Below are 17,914 nucleotides of genomic sequence, written 5' to 3'. Positions count from 1 at the left end.
AAGCTGAAAATGAAAATTACTCACAAAATTACAGCCATGAAAATGTAAAAGTAATGGAGACAAGATTGAGGGTTGAAGATGGGTAAAACCCCCCCCTCCCCGAAGGAATGTATTTCTGCTCAACCCAAGTCCCTTAGGGAAGAGCTGAGTTACAATCAACCTGAGAGTGAGGAGAAGTAATTCTCACTCTCACAAGATCATGCAAAGATGTACAAACACACATGCATTATCTATTATGCAATGATAAGAACTGATTTCTTTATAGTATGAGAGAAGAAAGAGGGGAAATCAGCCTTTCTCCATCCTTGAATAGTAGTACATGGATAGGGCTTGCTTCTTGTTGCTAAAATGGAAGAAAGAGCTTGAGAAGGAGGTGTTGTAATGAATTTACAGGCTTGCTGTCCTGTAAAACAGCAGAGATAGAAGAGGGAATATTGAGGAATTTGATAATGGAGAAGTGGGGGATGATGATGGGGATGGATGGGGCCAGTTTCTGGCTATTTGTGGGTGCTGTACATGAGTTTACAGCAAAGAAAAATGATGCTGAATGAAGAAAAACGAGCTCTTATTTATAGGAGAGGGAAGAGCTAGTACAAAAGGGGAAAGTGGAGTAGCACAAGACAAGTGTCCAGCCACATGTCATGAGATGTGACAAGTGGTGGGACACTTGGAAACTTGTGTGACAAGTGTCTTGACACTTGTCTCTTCTCTATGGCCTTCCTTTTTGGGCTGAATATTGTCAAGAATAGAAACAACCAAATTTAGTAAGCACAGTCAGAGTACAGAACTTACTATTTTTAGAATGACATCCCTATTTTTTAGGACTAGCATTTTTAGGCTAATTCGAGGCTCCTAAAATTTAGGGATCTCCTAAAATTTAGGGACCCCCCCAATATGGGTGTCATATGAAAGCTTTTTCTGTGTATATCGCAAAAACGGTATTAGAATCTTCATGTGACTTTCCTATGCAAAGAAATGTGCATTTCAAGCTTTCAGCCCACACATGCACATTATATAAGCATTTCAGGATCATGCCATCTTGTTGATTGTAACTGTCTGTTCTGGTGGATCTAGCCCACACTTCAAGGCATCAATCCTTTCTGTGTGCGAGTCTAACCCTGATATGCGTGAGTTCTGGTCACAGGCGCCCAATCGGGCCATATAGGTGGAAGTATGAACTATCTTTTCTCTAACCCACTGCGTGGGTCCACCATAACCTGTGACCACTCATCAGTGGCCAGCTCCAATGCACTTTTCTTTATATCTAATTAGTGCAAAGGAAATAAATTTAATAAATCATTATATAGACAAATTAATGAAAAAGGATACAAATTCTGTTTCTATAGAGTTGTGACAGACAAATTAATGAAAAAGGATACAAATTCTGTTTCTATAGAGTTGTGACAGCCCTCTGGCTTTTATTCAGCTGTCGTCAGCTGAAAAGCTTCTTGATATGGCTGAAGAATGTTTGGGTAATCCTTCATGAAATTTTCATCTACCCACTGTGCATCTGTTGTGGGTAGATTCTTGAATTTTAGTAAGAATTTTCGTGTCACAAGGCCACTTCTCGTGGTTCGATCCTTGTGAAACAAAATTTGTTTAGGTTCCAAGAGTTGCTCTGTTTTTTCAACTTCTGGGGGATCTTCAGTAATGGGTTCCTTTGGTTCTGGTCCTATGTAAGGTTTTAGCAAACTTACATGAAAAGCATTGTGTATTTTCCAATGAGCAGGAAGCTCAAGTCTATAAGAAACTTCATTTATTTTCTCAATCACTTTGAAGGGTCTAAAGTATCTACTAGAGAGCTTTGAAAAAGATGAATTTTGACCGGAACCTTGTTTGAGCCTGCTTTTATCAAAATTTAGCAAGACATATTGACCTTTTTCAAAAGCCAAAGGTCTTCTTCGTTTATTTGCTTGCTTCTTTTGTCGCTCTTGGGCAACTTTGATAGTGGGTCGAACTTGATCCATTGCTATTTTTAAATCTGAAGCGAACTCATCAGCAGCAAAAATCTTATCTTTAGTGCGAATAATTGGAGGAGGAATCACTTTACCATGTACTATTTCATTTGGAGCTTTCCCTATGGATGAGTGCACTGTATTGTTGTAAGCAAACTCCAATAATGGAAGATATTTCTCCCATTGTGACTTATGTTCACTAATATAAGCTTTTAGCATATCCAAAAGAGTGAGATTCATCACCTCTGTTTGGCCGTCAGTTTGAGGATGAAAAGCTGAGGAGAACTTTAAAGTGGTTCCCACATTCTCAAATAAAGCACGCACCAAAAGTTACTTGTGAATTTGGAGTCTCTATCTGAAATGATCTCAGAAGGCATACCATGTAATCTGAAGATATGTTGAATGAAAAGTCTTGCAGCTTGTGCGGATTTCAATGTTTTATGACATGGAATAAAATGTGATTGTTTGCTGAATCTATCAATTATGACCCAAATCATATCATGACCTTGAGGTGTTCTTGAAATACCTGAGATGAAATCCATTGTGATAGATTCCCATAGATCTTTGGGCACTGGAAGAGGTTGCAATAATCCTGGAATCTTCTGCCTATCATACTTGGATTTTTGGCATACCAGACAAGCCTCAATGAAGTTATGTGTATCTCTTCGTAATGTTGGCCAATAAAAGTAGCGCTCAATTGCACTTAGAGTGGCTGCCCTCCCTCTATGCTCTGCATAAGGGGGTTCATGACTTTTTTTAAGCACCTTTTGTCGAATAGGAAGAGTGACACAAAGGCAATTGTTCATGAGAAGGTAACCGTCTTTGATGGAATAATTTGGATGAGAATCTCCTTGCTGTAAATTTGACCAAATTGCTGCAAAATCAGTATCTTCATCATAAGTTTTCTTCATCGTTTGAAAATCTTCATGATGAGCCACTATAATAGTTGCAATGCGAGGCACTCTAGAAAGTGCATCAGCAACTACATTTTGTTTCCCTGGAGTGTACATAATTTGAAAATGAAACATAGACAAGAAAATTTCCCATCTTGCATGTTTCTCTTGCAAATGCTTTTGAGTCTTGAAATACTTTAAGCTTTGATGATCAGTTTTAATAAGGAATTCATTGCCTAAAAGATAATGTTTCCATTTCTTTAAAGTATGAACCACTGCTAAGAGCTCCTTTTCATAAATGTCATACCTTTTCTCCACATCATTTAGACGGCGGCTTTCAAAGACTACGGCATGGCCTTCTTGATTTAGCACTGCACCAATACAATCACCGCAAGCATCTGCTTCCATCACAAATGGTTTTACCAGATCTGGAATGATAAGAACAGGTCTAGAAGTAAGAGCTGTTTTCAGCCTTGTGAAGGCTGCCTTCTCTTTTTTCTTCCATTGGAAAGAGATCTTCTTCTTTGTAAGGTCATGAAGTGGAGAAGCCATATGTGCAAAATGCTTGATGAAGCGGCGGTAATAAGAGCATAAGCCAAGAAACGATTGCACCTCATGTACATCATGAAGATGAGGCCATTCTTGGATTATCCTGATCTTTTTAGGATCCATCTGAATCCCTTCAGAAGAGATGACATGCCCAAGGTAATTTATTTTATGCATGAAAAATTCACTCTTTTTACCATTTACCAAGAGTTGATTTTGTCGAAGTAATTGTAGAACAATTTCTAAGTATTGATGATGCTCCTCTTCATTCTTGCTAAAGACAAGAATATCATCAAAGAAAGTACCGACATATTGTCGATGCTCTCTAAAGATGCGCTCCATCATTCAATTAAAGGTGGCTGGTGCATTGGTTAATCCGAAAGGAACCACCAAGAATTCATTTAGACCGTATGAAGTGCGGAAAGCAGTTTTGTGTACATCTTGTGGTATTACCCTAATTTGATGATAACCACTCTTTAGATCAATGCGGTTGAAAACTTTTGAGCCTCCTAGACGATCCAAAATGTCGTCAATTCTAGGAATAGGAAATCGATTCTTCACAGTGATTTTGTTGAGGGCTCGATAATCAATGCACATCCTGAATGTGCCATCTTTCTTTTGAACAAGAAGAACCGGTGAACAAAATGGTGAGCTACTTGGCCTAATTAGCCCATGGTTGAGTAGGTCTTTGACTTGCTTTCTGATTTCTTCTTGTTGAGGACGGCTCACACGGTATGGTGCTACATTAGGAGGAGAACTGCCCGGGATAATATCAATATGATGGTCTTCTGGCCTTTCTGGGGGAAGCGGATAAGGAAGATCTTCCGAAAAACAATCTTTATACTTTTCCAAGAGCTGAAGTCGCTCTTGGTTTTCAGCATTTATATTATCTTTTATATCAGTGACATAAAGCAAACAACATTGAACACAATCCTTAATTGCTCTAGAGACTTGCATATGGCTTACCATAGGTATGGTGTCTCCAGAAACTCCAGCTTGGATCTCGTACTTCTTGCCTTTGTTGGTGAGTTCTACCTTCTTTTTCTGAGAGAAGATGGTTGAATCTACTTTATGATTCCAGGGTATGCCAAGAATCACATCGCAACCATCAAAATCTCCGATACAGAAGGTATCTTCGTCACTGTAGCCTTGAATTTGAAACTTGAGCTTGCCAATGTAGGGTGTCATAGTCTTCACTGTGTCACCTTCATCAGCATTTAAAGCTTGGCGAACTTCTGCCGGAGTGTCCATCTCTTCATTCTTTAATCCAAGCTCTTTAGCTAATTGCAAGGAAATGATATTTTCATTCGCCCCAAGATCTATCAAGAATAGTGCTTGCTTACCTTGCAACTGTCCCCAAGCTTTTAATAATTTGCGTGTCTCTGGAGTGTGAGTTGTGTTTGCAACTACATTACTGATAGCATTGATTTTCATTGGCGACTTAGGCTTGTTGTCAAAAACCTTGCTTTGTCCCTTGTTTGGACATTGCTTTGCTATTTGGCCTGTTTGTCCACATTTAAAGCACTTCCTTTCTTTCATGAAGCGTTGCTTTTCTTCTTCGGAAAGTTGCTTTGCTTGTGGGTATAGATTGGAGCGAAATTGAGGAGCATTAGGAGGTGCATAGGGCTTCATCTTCTTTTGATTTGATGGCTGCTTTTGCTGCTGTTTTTGTCCTTCATTTGGGGCTGAATACTCCTCATCATCAGCTACTGTCTTCTTATCATTCTTTTGGAATGATTTGTTGCCATTGTGCTCCATTTTCCATGTCTCAGCATGGTCAATGAGTTCCCTGAGAATACTGAACTTGATCTTCTTTTCAAGTTGAGATAGTGACTTAGTCTTCTTCTTCTTCTTATGCCTTCGTCCATGCCCGGATCTTGAGGTTGAAGATGATGAAGTGCTTGATGGGGATGAAGATGGAGACGAGGTGAAGAATGTCGACGCCTTTGACGATGATGAGGTCTTCCACGAGAAGGGTGTGACTCTTTGTCACTAGAAGAGGGTCCATCAGAGTAGGCGCCAGATGACTTTGAAGAAGAGGATGAGCTTCGACGCGATCTCTTTCTTTGTCTTGAAGTAGAATGGGACTGCCTCTTAGAAGTAGTTGGACTTCTTGATCGGCTCCTTTCATTGGTATGGCTTTGTCTCCTTGAAGCAAATGGACTTCTTTCCTTGAATTCTTTGGTATTCTTAACTTTTTATAGTTTGAGAAGTTGGTCACGAATTTGCTGATTCTTCTCTCTAAGACTTTGAATGGCTTGAAGGATAGCACTCGACTGATCCATTGAGACTCTTAAGGAAAAAAAAAGGCTCAAGCACTCAATGCAATGGCTGAAAACAAACAAACTTATAATTGTAAGCACTACCAGTGTTGGGGTGAGGACTGAGCCAAAGCTCTGATACCACTGTAAACGCCCCGAACAACGTAGTATGCTTAACAATTATGATATTCGCTTGTTTTCGAGATTTAATATAAAAGAGAATGAACACTTAAAGCTGAAAATGAAAATTACTCACAAAATTACAGCCATGAAAATGTAAAAGTAATGGAGACAAGATTGAGGGTTGAAGATGGGCAACCCCTCCCCCCCCCCGAAGGAATGTATTTTTGCTCAACCCAAGTCCCTTAGGGAAGAGCTCAGTTACAATCAACCTGAGATTGAGGAGAAGTAATTCTCACTCTCACAAGACCATGCAAAGATGTACAAACACACATGCATTATCTATTATGTAATGATAAGAATTGATTTCTTTATAGTATGAGAGAAAAAAGAGGGGAAATCAGCCTTTCTCCATCCTTGAACAGTAGTACATGGGTAGGGCTTGCTTCTTGTTGCTAAAATGGAAGAAAGAGCTTGAGAAGGAGGTGTTGTAATGAATTTACAGGCTTGCTGTCCTGTAAAACAGCAGAGATAGAAGAGGGAATATTGAGGAATTTGATAATGGAGAAGTGGGGGATGATGATGGGGATGGATGGGGCCAGTTTCTGGCTATCTGTGGGTGTTGTACATGAGTTTACAGCAAAGAAAAATGATGCTGAATGAAGAAAAACGAGCTCTTATTTATAGGAGAGGGAAGAGCTAGTACAAAAGGGGAAAGTGGAGTAGCACAAGACAAGTGTCCAGCCACATGTCATGAGATGTGACAAGTGGTGGGACACTTGGAAACTTGTGTGACAAGTGTCTTGACACTTGTCTCTTCTCTATGGCCTTCCTTTTTGGGCTGAATATTGTCAAGAATAGAAACAACCAAATTTAGTAAGCACAGTCAGAGTACAGAACTTACTATTTTTAGAATGACATCCCTATTTTTTAGGACTAGCATTTTTAGGCTAATTCGAGGCTCCTAAAATTTAGGGACCTCCTAAAATTTAGGGATCTCCTAAAATTTAGGGACCCCCCCAATATGGGTGTCATATGAAAGCTTTTTCTATGTACATCGCAAAAACGGTATCAGAATCTTCATGTGACTTTCCTATGCAAAGAAATGTGCATTTCAAGCTTTTAGCCCACACATGCACATTATACAAGCATTTCAGGATCATTCCATCTTGTTGATTGTAACTGTCTGTTCTGGTGGATCTAGCCCACACTTCAAGGCATCAATCCTTTCTGTGTGCGAGTCTAACCCTGATATGCGTGAGTTCTGGTCACAGGCGCCCAATCGGGTCATATATGTGGAAGTGTGGACTATCTTTTCTCTAACCCACCGCGTGGGTCCACCATAACCTGTGACCACTCATCAGTGGCTAGCTCCAATGCACTTTTCTTTATATCTAATTAGTGCAAAGGAAATAAATTTAATAAATCATTATATAGACAAATTAATGAAAAAGGATACAAATTCTGTTTCTATAGAGTTGTGACATAAAATGCCTGGCATGACCAAGGAGAATTAGTAGGTTCGATTAACCCTCTGTGCAATAGATCAGCAATTTCGTGTTTACACAATGCTGGATCTTCTTCTTTTATACCCTTCTCAACAGCTTTGGTGGGGATTGCATTATCATTGAGTGGGAGAGAAATAGCAAACTTCTAACTGCAACTCTTGTTGAAGTCAATTTTCTGTGTATTCTATTTCGGTTTGAGAAGTAGGCTAAGAAATAGTATAGATGCTTTGGGCAACTTTTTCTGGCAAAGGGATGCTAGTCTTTTTCCCCAACTAGGAAAAAAAAATATGTTCCGACCAAAAAGTACAAGGGGCCGAACACTGAAGCACATCAGTACCAACCTCATTTGCTTCATCAATAGAATCTCAATAGGGAGTTTGATTTCACCCAAATTGAGAAAGACCTTGGTTATAGTGGAAAGAGTAATTTTCTTATTGTTAGATAATTCCACTATAATGGGACTACTGTGTTTCGCATATCAAGCGGAAAGGGCTCATATGGAGCAATTGTCAAACATGAACTAGTATCCACCGTGCTATCCATAAACAAGCTGAACTTGCTGGAGGATTGGAATTTTGACACAAATTGTTGAAATGGGACCACCACCTTCAAGAGCATTCACATTGAGTCTATGTTTGTGGGGTTTTCCTGTAGTTCTGATCTGGTTGATTGTCTTCATAGTGGAAAGACTAGGATCATTGGTAATAACTTTAGGAGATGGAGGAAGAGAAGTAGTTAGTTCATGTAATATCCTAGTGGTTGCTTGGGCAATTTGGTTTTGAGCTCTCAAGACTCTTTTGAAATTCTTATAGAGAGTATGGAGTTGAAGTTGCATTGCTTGAAATGCTTCTGTAACTGCAGTAAGTTCTCTAGTAGTGGATATAGAAGTGGTTGTAAATTTACGAAAAAAAGAAGAAGTGGTTGTAAATCCATATACAAATTGTTGAAGAGTTCGTGGCTTGTGCATTTGTTCAAGCTTATGGGGAACAAAAATGTTAGCATTCTTCAAAGTATCCATGCTTAGTGTTCATGTCTGAGGAAAGTCATGGGGATTAGAAAATAATTATTTTTAATTTTTTCTTTTTGTTAGTGGCATCAGTATTGTCGGAGTCATTATTAGAAGAAAAAAGATGTTTGGACTTGTCTTTCCTTTTAGTAATATGGAAGTTCAAGAGGACTGCAAGAAGTAGAAGGTAGATACTTTTCTTTTCCTTTAAAAAGGAGGAGAAGTGGTGTGCATTGATAGTCTGGATTCTATCCAGATCTTCATTATCATCACTCATGTTCTTCCCAATGAGAAGTGAAATGAAAAGAAGCAATACTAGAAGTGTCACCACTTTCTTCTGAAGTATAATCAGCTTCATAATCAAATTCATCAGAGTCATACTCACTTGAAATATTACTAGAATCATCAGACCAATCTTTAGACCATGCTGAGTTTGAGTCCAAGTCCATAAGAGAGTCTTTTGAAGCTCTTGATTCTAATGAAATATCTGATTTCGAATCTGAGAGCCAATCATCATGACTAGACCATTCGGACAGTATTTGAGGGTTGGTAGTTTGAATCATACTCCTCATACAGGGAATAAGTACTACTCGGTTCAGAAGACTCATCTCATTAGACAAGTAGTGATGAATATTTACATTCTATTGCCCATCAACTTTAGATTGATCTTTGCCTTTTCGTGGGCAGTTATTTGCCAAGTGATTTGGATTTCCACAAATATAACACTACACATCTTTTGATTTTTTGGAGGAAAACTTTTTATGTGATCGGGAATTCTGGTACCTGTAGAATTATTTGTTGTTAGGCCTCTTATGATAGCAGGTTGACTGATCATGATACCAATGGCGTTTGTAGGATTAAGATCAATATTTTTTCATGGATTTAGAAGAATCCTAAGGAGAAGAGTTACATTTCTCACATCCAAAATCTTTGTAGAGCTTTAAAGCATGCTTGCACATCTCACTTGGAAACTTTGTTGTAGGTAGATTAGCTTTTGCTTCTGACGGACCATTGCTTTGATTTGTGGATGTATAGAAGTTCACCATTGTGTTAAACCATCCACAAAACCATGGGTTATAGCATTAAGAATATCTAATCTGTTGGCATTAGGCTTGTGAAGTAACTTCTATCCAACATACGAATATATTATGTATATGAGCATTTTGATTTCATCTAGAGTTTTGCAGTCAATAGATCAAATAGGAAAATTGCCAACTTTAGTAGGTACTCCCATTTTATGTGGTTTAAGTTTGCCATCATTACCACCTTTACTAGAATGGGCATTTTGTAGGCCAGATGTAGCATTTGTAGACAAATGGACATTAAGATACTCATGATCTTCCTCTACAATGCGATGAGGATTGATGGGCACAAAGCTATCATCTTATATTTATAACGTGTCATTATCTTTATTAGATGATGAGATGCTATGGATAAGCTACTGTTGAGCATTGGTATCCGTATTATACAATGCAGGAATATAAGAGGTAGGAGTGTGCTCGAGTGATTTACCTATAATTCTAAAATCATATTTGCTTTGTACATATCTCCCAATGTCATCTTTGTTTGCATGCTTAGGGCTGATCTTTAGAGGCATGGCTCGCAGTATCTATCTTCTCTTTCTGTCACCATTTTGACTGCATGTCTGTCAACTTCATCAAATGTTGTGTGATAATCTTCATCAGACCAGTCATTAAAGGATTGAATCATTTCCATATATTCATCTAGTTGCTGTTCTGCAGGTTTAGCATATCTCTTACTGAGTGTTACTGTTGTAGCTTTACCAATACAATCTGGAGGTAGGTTGGGTGAAGAAGAAAGTCCTGTTTGTGAGGTGCTGCCTAAATCATGTGTAGCTGGCACAAGTTGAGGCTGTAGCAATATCTCTTCATGATCAGAATCCAAAGACACATTAGAATTTGCAAGCATTTGTGGTATGTAAATCTATTGGATATCGAGGAGAATAGAGTCCATCTCATGTTCATCAAATTTCTTACCTTTTATATTATTCTAAATAATAGAATGTACATTGAGAGTGCCCCGAGTAGGAGTCCCAAAGAGGGGAGTTTTTAAAATCTTTTTTCAGAAAAGGTTTTCCAGTCAACAGTAGGAGGAGTAAGCATAGCAGCTTTGGCTATAGATGTAGCCGAAATTGAAGGAACTGAGGGAACTTGCTGCATTGGCTGTGGGTAAAGCTGCATTCCAGCTTATGCAGTATATTTTGAAGTTCTTCACACAAAAGCATAAAGTTTTTCTCTAGATGTTCAATCATGTTTGTAAGGGCAAGACGAGTCTAGTTCATGCTCTGAAGTTTAGCAGACCATGTTGAACCATCTTCCGGGGGCGAGTATGGAGCTACCTTATAGGAATGGCCTTCATCGTCAAATTCAGTAATAGCATTAAGCACCTTTATTGAAGTATTTTCAATAAGTTTTTTGCAGTGAGAACAAATTTCATTTGAGAGAGTTTGATGTATACAATGAACATCGGAGAAAACCTTTAAAGCATTAGCATTCTGAGTGGGAGATACCTTTAATGTAGGTTGTTGCTGCAACACAACAATATTAGATGTTTTTTGAAGTAGAGAAGTATGTTGGGGAAGCACAATGGTCTTATCTTTAATAGTGCGTGCTGTCAAAGGCTTAGGAGAAACCAACTCTTTCTTCTACAAGGATTGAATATCTAATTGTCATTCTTGAGGGAGAGTTATGTTTGACGAATTGATGCATTCTGGAAGGAATCTGTGAGTTGAGTCATTTGCTTTCATAATGATTGTTTGCCCCTTATCCTTGTCACTGTTGACTCCTTCTAAGACTTTAGGGGTAGCTAATGTATCGAAATATCATGTGATATTGGATGGCTAAATGAGTAGAAGCAGTTTTCATATTTAAGTCTATAGTCCTACTATGCAAAATGAGTAAATCACTCAAATGAGGGGAAAAGCTCAAAGAAAATAAGACCATTAGACAATGAAGAGACAACAGCATCAACTATCATGTCTATTACTTTCTTATGTCTAGTATCTAATACTGCTGCCATACAAGACACATTAAGACCTTGACAGAAAAGAGGGATTATGCTAATAGCTATATAGCCAAGATGCAAATAGGGATATTACTTTTTTTTTTGGATTTCATGCATAACTAAAGAAAGGAGATTGACTTGGAGGTCATTAGAAATGGAGTCTGCTATGGTAAGAATATCATGGTCTTCAACATACAAAGTAAAAGCTCGAAACTTGAAGACATTGTTCTTACCATACATGTTAGCTGCATCAATTTGTGGGAGTATCCACTTTGAACTTGGATTAGTCTCATCCTATAATATTCCTGCCACAACACTTCATATCAAGAAACAAATTTGGGCTTGAAGCGTTTTAAAAATTACTTGTCTTCAGTCGGACTAGCGATAGCTGTGTTACCCTGGGAAAAGCTGAAAGAAGCTGTGCATGGTCGATATTTACCACCAGCTTATCGCACACTAAAAATGAATGAGTTCTTTAACTTAAGACAGCTGGGAATGAGCTTGGAGGTATATTACTCAAAGTTTATCTCATTGCTTAAATATGTACCTTCCATGCATAGTAACAGGGGATGGAGGGGACGGCAGTGTGGGACGGGGGGACGCAATCCCAGGGATGGGACCGGGCGGGGACGTTCCGGAACGGACGGACGTCCCGTCTCCGAGTGGGGATGCTGGTGAGCTAAGTGGGGACGCGTTTCCGGAACGCGTGCGTGTCAGGGACGCCAACTGGGGACGGCCCAGAGAGCCGTTGGGCCATTAAAAAAAAAAAATTAACTGTTTGGCTGTCAACGGCCATTTCCGCCATGCTCTTGCCAATGTTTCCTACATAATGGTCCACTCTCAAGCTACACTCACACTCCAAGGCCAAGAGTCTCAACTTCTCAAGACTCTTTCTCTCCCTCTCAAGTCTCAAGTCTCAAGGTTGAAGGCCGGCGTGCTCAAGGCTCTTCCTCTCCCTCTCAAGTCTCAAGTCTCCACTCTCTCCTCCCTTGGGCCTCAAGCCTCAAGGCTCAAGGCTACCCTCTACATTGTACAAGCTTACTCTCTCTCTCTCTCTCTCTCTCTCTCTCTCCCTCTCAAGTCTCTAGAGTCTAGACTCTACTCTCCCTCCCTTGGGCCTCATAATTCATTGCTCAAGCCTCAACTTTCAAGGCTCAAGGAGTCAAGCCTCAAGGGCAAACTTCAAAGGCTACTTCTCATCAAACTTTCAAACTTTCTATCATCTATTGCACCTTCATCGGCTTCCCCATCTATAAACCAACCCACATCTATTGCGGCATCCACTTCTTCACAAAATGATAATCATGAAGGCACCACCGGTTCCACTCAAAGGAGAAGACCCGCGATATATCGATGGTCATGGTGGGATGAGGTCGATTGCCCTATGTATGGTTCAGGATGCGGTGCTAGAGCATGGACATGCAAACTTTGTGGATACAAACGTAGTGGTGGTGCCAACAAGGTGCAAGCTCATCTCTTGAGCGAACTCGGGAATGAGGTGAGATATTGCACAAAGGTGACCCGGGAGAAAAGACAAGAGCTTCTTGATAAGCTCACAATCTATGAGGTGGCCGAAGTGGCAAGGCGATCTCCACAAGTGGCCATTGATCCCAATCTCATGGTGGGGTCATGAGGACGTTCTATGGAGGCTAGCGGTAACTTGGGTAGATGTGTGCCATCACATACCTTCCCATCGACACCTTTTGCATGTGGCCCATCCGCATCAACCACCCCATCTTCTTGTCCTCGCCAAAGTACCCTCAAGGAAAATTGGAATCCTCGCTTGAAAGAAGAGACAGACATGGCCGTGGCTCATTTCTTCTTTCATGATCACATTGCTTTCCGTGCGGCTCAGTGAGTTTCTAGTGTCAAGTGATAAATAATAAATTATTATGTTCATTTAACATTATTATTTATCATCATATTGATTCTTAATATACTCTCTTTGATTTATGAACATTGAATAGGTCTCCATACTTTAGAGCCATGGTTACGAAGATTGGGGAATATGGTTCTTCCTATGTTCCCCCCTCTTCGGAAACCCTTCGCACCACCCTTCTCGAAAAGGAGGAGGAATGTTGAGGCTGCTGTGGCAAATATGAAGGAGCGATGGGCCAGTAATGGTGTCACACTTGTGGTGGATGGATGGAGTGACACCGGCAAGCGGTCTATTCATGGAGTGGTGGCCTACTCTCGTGGAGAGATGTATTTTGTCGACTCACATGACGCCTCCGGCTCCGGGAAGTCCGCCGATGTGCTTGCTATGGAGTGCGCAATAACTTTAGAAACCATGGGAGTAGAGAATGTGGTGACCATTTGTGCAGATGGCGAACCGACAAATCGAGCAGCAGGGAACATACTTGAAGCCACATATCCTCACATCACCGTCTCTTTTTGCATGGCCCATTGTCTTAACAATCTCATCAAAGACATTGGGGCCCTACCATGGATAGCTCTTGTCATGGATGAAGCCAACAAAATTGTCACCTTTGTCCTCAATCATGGGAGGATTCGCCATGAGTTCACCAAGAGGTCAAACCTCTCTCTGCTCAAATATTCAGAGACACGGTTTGCTTTTAACTTTCTCATGTTAGGCCGCTTGTTCACATGTAGCGGGGCATTACGAGGACTCTTCCTTAGTGATGAGTTTTCTAGCATACCAGAGGCTTCCATAGCAAGGGGGCAAGAGTGCAAAGCACGAGCAAATGACACGGCATGGTGGGAAAGTGTGAAGTGCATTGACACCATGATCAAACCAGTCATGGACCTCTTGAGGGTTGTCGATGGCATGTTGCCATGCATCGGCAAGGTATATGAGGCCATGGATCGGATGATAGAGTGCCTCAAGGTTTATGTTCCTGATGAGGACTACGATGAGATCAAATCCATGTGTGTGACAAGGTGGGATGCCTACTACTCCCCTCTCCATGCAGCAGCCTACATGGTGGATCCCGAATTTCAAGGTTGCAAGCAGGAAAAGGACAGAGAGGTTAGCAATGGCTTCAGGATTATCTTGGATCGTCTAGTACTAGACGCAGGTATCATGCGCAAAATCAAAGATCAATTGCAATTATATCGTGAGAAGAGGGATAGTTATGGATTGCCAGATGCACAGACGGATCGCTTCAAGATCGGCTCAGCACTTTGGTGGGAGGATTATGGTGCAGATGGTCCAGAGTTGCAGCGATTTGCCATCCACATTTTCTCACAGTGTTGTAGCTCCAGTTGCTTGGAGCAACTTTGGTCAGTGTATAGCCACATTGCCTCTAAGAAGAGGGACCGCCTTGGAGTGCATCGTGCCAATGATTTGGTCTTTATGAGTTCCAACTTGCGAATGCTTTGCAAAGGCATGGTGAAGAAAGCGGATTCATTCACCGAATGGGAGCATGCACAACAGGATTTAGAGGTTGATCCACTTCACACAGCTGAGATTTTGGAGGACCTTGAGGGTATAGGTGAGGAGGAGCCACAGGTTGTCGAGGACTTCACAGAGTCCATGGAGATTCCGCTTCATCCCACTGTCCGACCCACTACTTAGTCTCGACTCTTGAGTCTCGACTCTCTAGAGCACTCTAGACTCTTGAGTCTTACGATTTACCCTCATACTTAGCATTTGCCATTATGTCATGTGGCATTTTGACATTGTGTATTTATTTTTGGCTTTAGTATTTACACTCTCCTCCCATCTTCTATGTTCATTTGTCATTGTAGTTTGAGCCTTGGTTTTTGACTCTTGAGTGACGAGTGGTCACGAGTCTTTTGGATTTCCTAATATGATGCTCTATTTTCTTCTATTTGGTGCAAATGTGTTCTTCAAATGTTCCTCTCTTAGAGTAGATTAAGTGTGATTTTAAGATACTAAAAGAAAATAACTTTTTAATTGCCGTTTTTTTCCCTCTCCTCGGGACGATTCTTTACCCACCAATCTAGTTCCCGTTCCCCGTCCCCGTCCCCGTTCTCGTTTCCCGTTCCATGTTACTATGCTTCCATGACTATTGTTTAGCAGGTGTCTAAGTTTTGTTATGGATTGAATGCTCCTCTGAGTACATGCCTTGAATCTATGCGCCCAATTGATTTGCAAGATGCTTTGATTCACGTAGCACCTCTTGTTTAAGAAATTTATTCAAAGCCAAGGAATAATAGGCTCTTGAATCAAAACAAAGGGACTTCACGGGGCTATGTTAAGCGAGCCCAAGGTCAGCGTCCGCCTGGTCAAGGAAAGAGGGCCAAAACAAATGCAGTTGGAAACTTCATACCTACGGGAAGTAATTCAGGAATACCTAGGTGTTTCCACTGTAATGAGCTAGGCCATTTTACAAGACAATGTTCAAAGCTTGGCCAAATTTCTCGCCAAGGACAGTACAGAGGTCAGAACCAAGCTTTAATTGCAAAAGGAAAAGCATTTGCTGTAATTCTTAAAGAGCTTGAAGAAGAGGAAAACCCATCTATGGAAGCAGATATGGAGAGGGCATCAGTTCACGCCATCCTCCATAAGAAAGGCCCAAATTGCCAGTTTTCGGTGATTCAAACACCAGCAGAATATTAGGGTAAGTCTTTTAAAATTCTGATTGATTGTGGAAGCACACACTCGTTCATGTCACCAAAGTGTGCCAAGAAATTAGGTATAGACACAATATCTACATCTAGGTTGCTTGTGGAACTTGCTAATGGAAAAGAAGTCCTGTTTACTTAGCAAACTTGCAAAGTGACATTTGGCGTGGGAAGCTCTCTCTCTGAAATGGGATTTAGGATTATGAATTTAGGGACCTACGAATGTCTATTGGGTATGGATTGGCTAATCCCCAATGACGAATATATTTAATGCAAAAAAGGCCAGGTGACTTTTCAAAACCTTAAGGGGGAAAAAGTGATGACCCAAGGTGAGGCAGGAAACCCAAGGTTCAACTAGCCAAATCAGCTCGCATAATAAAAGGGTTAAGAAAAGAATTACTTGTGTATCTTATAAAATTAAATAAGGTTGAGCAGAATAATCAAGACGAGGGAGAGCCATATTGTTTGAAGGAATACGATGACATCTTTTCAGAAGAGCTAATTGAATTACCACCTCAAAGAGAAGTCGATTGTGAGATCAAACTTGAACCAGGAGCCGCTCCAATCACTAAGAATCTATATAAAATATCTATCCTTGAAGCAATTGAGCTGAAAGAGCAACTCAAGCAATTACTGGATTAAGGATACATCAGACCCAATAATTTGCCATGGGAAGCCTCAGTACTATTTCAAAAGAAAAAGGACAGAACTCTCCGCCTTTGCATTGATTATCGAGGTCTAAACCAGGTAACAATCAAGAATAAGTATTTGATCCCAAGAATAGACGAGCTACTTGATAGGTTGCAAGGGGCGAAAATCTTTTTCAAGATTAATCTCCGATGTGGTTATTACCAAATAATGATCAAGAAAGAAGATATTCCCAAAACTACCTTCAATACTAGATATGATCATTTTGAATTTCTTGTAATGTCTTTCGGTCTAACTAATACCCATGCTACATTTAACAGATTAATGTAGGACATTTTTCGACCTTCTTTTGATGAGTTTGTCCCAGTCTTCTTTAATGATATCCTAACATATTTCAAGAGAGACGAAGACTACGAGCTGCAATTGTGGATTGTGCTGGACACAATGAGGACGCACAAGCTCTATGTAAAGAAAAAGAAGTGTGCATTTTTCAAAAGACAGATGGAATATCTCGGATTCATAGTATCTGCTGAAGGAATCTCTGTAGACCCAGCCAAAGTTAGAGATGTTCAAGAGTGGCAACCACCAACGATAGTTAAGGAAGTGAGAAGTTTTTAAGGAATGACTGGATGGTATAGAATTTTCATAAAAAATTACGTCCTAATAGGTGCATCTCTCACTAATTTGCTGAAAAAGCATATTGCTATTGTGTGGATGTCCATTGAGCAAGCCAGTTTTGAGCAGTTTAAGAAAAGTTTGGTAACAACACCCATTTTAAAGCTACTTGACCTAAGTCAAGAGTTTGAGGCCGTAACAGACGCAAGTTCTCTTGCATTAGGTTGTGTGCTTATGCAGTAAGGTCATCCGATAGCCTATTCCTCAAGGAAACTGAAAATCCATGAGAGGAATTACGCCACCCATGATCTTGAGTTGTTAGTTGTGATCCATGCTCTCAAATTGTGGCGACACTATCTGCTTGGAAGCAAGTTTACTTTGGTCACTGACCACAAAAGTCTCAAATAGATCTTTACTCAACCAGACCTCAACATGAGGCAGTGTCGGTGGATTGAAGTCTTGCAAGAATTTGATTTTGAAATCAAGTTCAGACCTGGAAAAGAGAATGTGATTGATGATGCATTAAGTCGTAAAGCTTTTCTGAATGCACTTATCATGGAAAAACCATCGAAAGGAGAGACTTTAGCTACCATGATATCGATACCTAGCAATCCAGTCATTGAGCTAGCTAAAGAAGAGACGTCTCGTAAATAATATAACGATGGCTTGATCATAAATTTTCCCACATTATTTTTGATTTAGCATTCTCGATTCCATTTAATGCATCAAAGATCGCATTGATTTCATAACCGCAAGACAAATCACAAAAGCCTTATTTGGTAGATGA

At 40.2% G+C, this 17,914-nt stretch overlaps 3 protein-coding genes across 13 annotated transcripts in view; all 3 read left to right on the top strand.

The window, feature by feature from the left end:
* The window catches only part of LOC148012533 (uncharacterized), a 156,147-nt gene that overhangs the window by 26,784 nt on the left and 111,449 nt on the right, over positions 1 to 17,914 (top strand). The gene's annotated exons all lie outside the window — the stretch shown is intronic.
* LOC148012535 (uncharacterized) lies at positions 9,885 to 13,171 on the top strand. Its single transcript, XM_087669164.1, has 5 exons — positions 9,885 to 9,894; positions 10,032 to 10,088; positions 10,376 to 10,478; positions 12,466 to 12,926; positions 12,996 to 13,171. Exons 1-5 carry the CDS (start codon positions 9,885 to 9,887, stop codon positions 13,169 to 13,171), a joined length of 807 nt encoding a protein of 268 aa, XP_087525290.1.
* LOC148012534 (uncharacterized) lies at positions 13,886 to 14,851 on the top strand. Its single transcript, XM_087669163.1, has one exon. The coding sequence runs from the start codon at positions 13,901 to 13,903 to the stop codon at positions 14,849 to 14,851; it is 951 nt and encodes a 316-aa protein (XP_087525289.1). The 5' UTR covers positions 13,886 to 13,900.

This window comes from Lygodium microphyllum, chromosome 27 (assembly GCF_053477565.2).
Source record: "Lygodium microphyllum isolate KBCC chromosome 27, Lygodium_microphyllum_v1.1.10, whole genome shotgun sequence".
Classification (NCBI taxonomy): domain Eukaryota; kingdom Viridiplantae; phylum Streptophyta; class Polypodiopsida; order Schizaeales; family Lygodiaceae; genus Lygodium; species Lygodium microphyllum.
The sequence above is the reverse complement of the archived record's forward strand: the minus strand, read 5'-3'. Positions and strand labels throughout refer to the sequence as shown.

Bases quoted from the DNA above. Each gene is read 5' to 3' on its own strand.
- LOC148012535 (XM_087669164.1), top strand. The intron at 10,479-12,465 runs GTAAAGCTGCAT...TCAACTTTCAAG, and splicing joins ACTTGCTGCATTGGCTGTGG to GCTCAAGGAGTCAAGCCTCA. The intron at 12,927-12,995 runs ATCTCATGGTGG...GTGTGCCATCAC, and splicing joins ACAAGTGGCCATTGATCCCA to ATACCTTCCCATCGACACCT.
- LOC148012534 (XM_087669163.1), top strand. From the start codon at position 13,901: ATGTTAGGCCGCTTGTTCACATGTAGCGGGGCATTACGAGGACTCTTC.